The sequence below is a fragment of the Zosterops lateralis genome (assembly GCF_965231275.1).
Source record: "Zosterops lateralis genome assembly, chromosome: 5".
Lineage (NCBI taxonomy): Eukaryota > Metazoa > Chordata > Aves > Passeriformes > Zosteropidae > Zosterops > Zosterops lateralis.
Window position 1 is genome coordinate 14,607,645 of NC_139766.1, and position 1,901 is coordinate 14,609,545.

Here is a 1,901-nt window from a genome sequence, read left to right on the forward strand (position 1 = left end):
GGTGGGGGTGGCCAAGAAGTCCTACGTTGAAAGAGGAGAGGGTGAGGGGCCATCCAAAAATATTATTAATAAAAATAACAATAAAATAATAATAAATACTGTCCGAGGCACTGAGAGCTGCAGCTGGGGCTCTGGACTTGAGAAGCTGAACGGATGGATTGATGGATGAGGGGGTGGCAGAGGGAAGATGGCTTTCCTGGCTGCCGGTGTGTACGGCGGGGGTGCCGGGGCCGGGGGGGTGTGTGTGTGTGCCTCTCACTGCGTGCCGGCGGCTGCGGCGCAGGTGGACAGAGCCCACCCGGGAAGGCAGTAGTAGGGGTAGTAGTAGGACGGCTGCAGGGAGAGCAGCGAGGGCGGCCGCAGCACCTCGCCGGGGTGGTACTGTCTCTGGTCGTCGCGCACCAGCACCTTGACGGCCACCTTCTTGGCGGCGGGGGCGGCGGCCAGGAGGTCTGCGGCCATCTGCCGCCGCTTGGTCTTGTAGCGCCGGTTCTGAAACCAGATCTTCACCTGCGTCTCGGTGAGCTTCAGCGAGGCGGCCAGGTCGGCCCGCTCGGGCCCCGACAGGTAGCGCTGGTGGTTGAAGCGCCGCTCCAGCTCGAAGACCTGCGCGTGGGAAAAGGCCGCGCGAGAGCGCTTCTTCCGCGGCTTCGGAGCCGCCGCCGCCTCCTCCTCCCCCGGCAGCAGATTCCCGCACTTGCCCGCTCCATCCTCTTCCTCCGGAGGGCTGCGATCTGCGGGCAGGGCGAGAGCACGGCGGTCAGGGCCGGCAGGCACCGGGACAGCGCATCCCCGCTCCTGGCGGGGCCCGCACCCGCGCACAGGGAGCCAGGCGCGCTCCCCGCGGCCGGTCCACAGCGACGGGACGAGCGGAGAGCCCGTCCAGCCGCTGCCCGTCCCGTCCCGTCCCGTCGCCGGGACAGCCGCCGCCGCCAGCCGGGGCTTCTGGCTCTCCTTTAAGCGCCGGGCGCCCTGGCGGGCTGCGGGCTCAGCCTGGCCAAAGGCCCTCCCCGGTCCGCCCTCCCTCGCCCCGCGGGACGCGTTTCGGGCTTTTTCTCTCCCTCGGCACGACCCAGGGGAGCGGGCGGAAAGCCAGGGTCACCTCCCGTCCCCAGCCGGGCCCTCCCGCCCTGCCCGCGCCGTGCGGAGGAGCCCCATCGGGGCCGCCCCTACCTGAGACGGCGGCGGACATCTCGCTGTCGCTGAGGGCGGCCGTGTCCCGCTCCGCCGCCTCCGCGGGCTGCGCCTCCTCCTCCGCCGGCCGCCCCCCGCCCGTGCCCTCCGCGGGGCGGGCGCTGCCGCCGGGGCCCTCCTCCTCGGAGCGCCGCTCGCCCTCGGGGTCCTCGCTGAGCGCCGAGTCCGAGTCCCAGCCCGCCGGCGGCCGCAGGGCCGGGGCGCGGGCGGCGGGCGCGGGGCGCGGCGGGTCCTCGGCGGGGCCGCAGAGCCGCCAGCCGCCGGCTGCCCCCGGGGCCGGGGGTCGCCCCGCCGCGTGGCGGGCGCGCTCCTCCTTCTTGTTGAGGATGGCTTGGATGGAAAAAGGCGTCAGGGCGCTGCCGGCGCGGACGGACATGGCCCGGCGACGGGCGAGCCCCGCGGACGAGCAGCGGACCGCGCCGCGCCTTCAGCTGGGCGACCGCATCGCCGGCCGCCGCCGCGCCGGTGCCGGGCCCTGCTCTGCCGCCGGGAGGGCGGGCGCCAGCGGGAGCAGCCTCTCTGCGCCACAGCCGGCCCGCCCGCCCATAGGGCCGGGGCCACCGGGGCCGCCGCGCTGCGCCGGGCGCCGCCGCGGGTCCCTGGCGGCACGGGCGCTGCCTCCGCCCCGCTCTGTCCCGCCCCCGCCCGCCCTCCGCTTTTTCTGCCGGCGGCGCCGCCATCCCTCACGGCCGCCTGACAGCGCCGGC

General features: G+C 74.5%; 1 protein-coding gene across 1 annotated transcript; it reads right to left on the bottom strand.

Moving 5' to 3' along the window:
* Positions 1 to 255: 255 nt before the first annotated feature.
* Positions 256 to 1,570, bottom strand: NKX3-2 (NK3 homeobox 2; the record flags this gene model as incomplete). Its single annotated transcript, XM_083862515.1, has 2 exons — positions 256 to 734; positions 1,174 to 1,570. 2 exons carry the CDS (start codon positions 1,568 to 1,570, stop codon positions 256 to 258), a joined length of 876 nt encoding a protein of 291 aa, XP_083718641.1.
* Between the last annotated feature and the right edge of the window lie 331 nt (positions 1,571 to 1,901).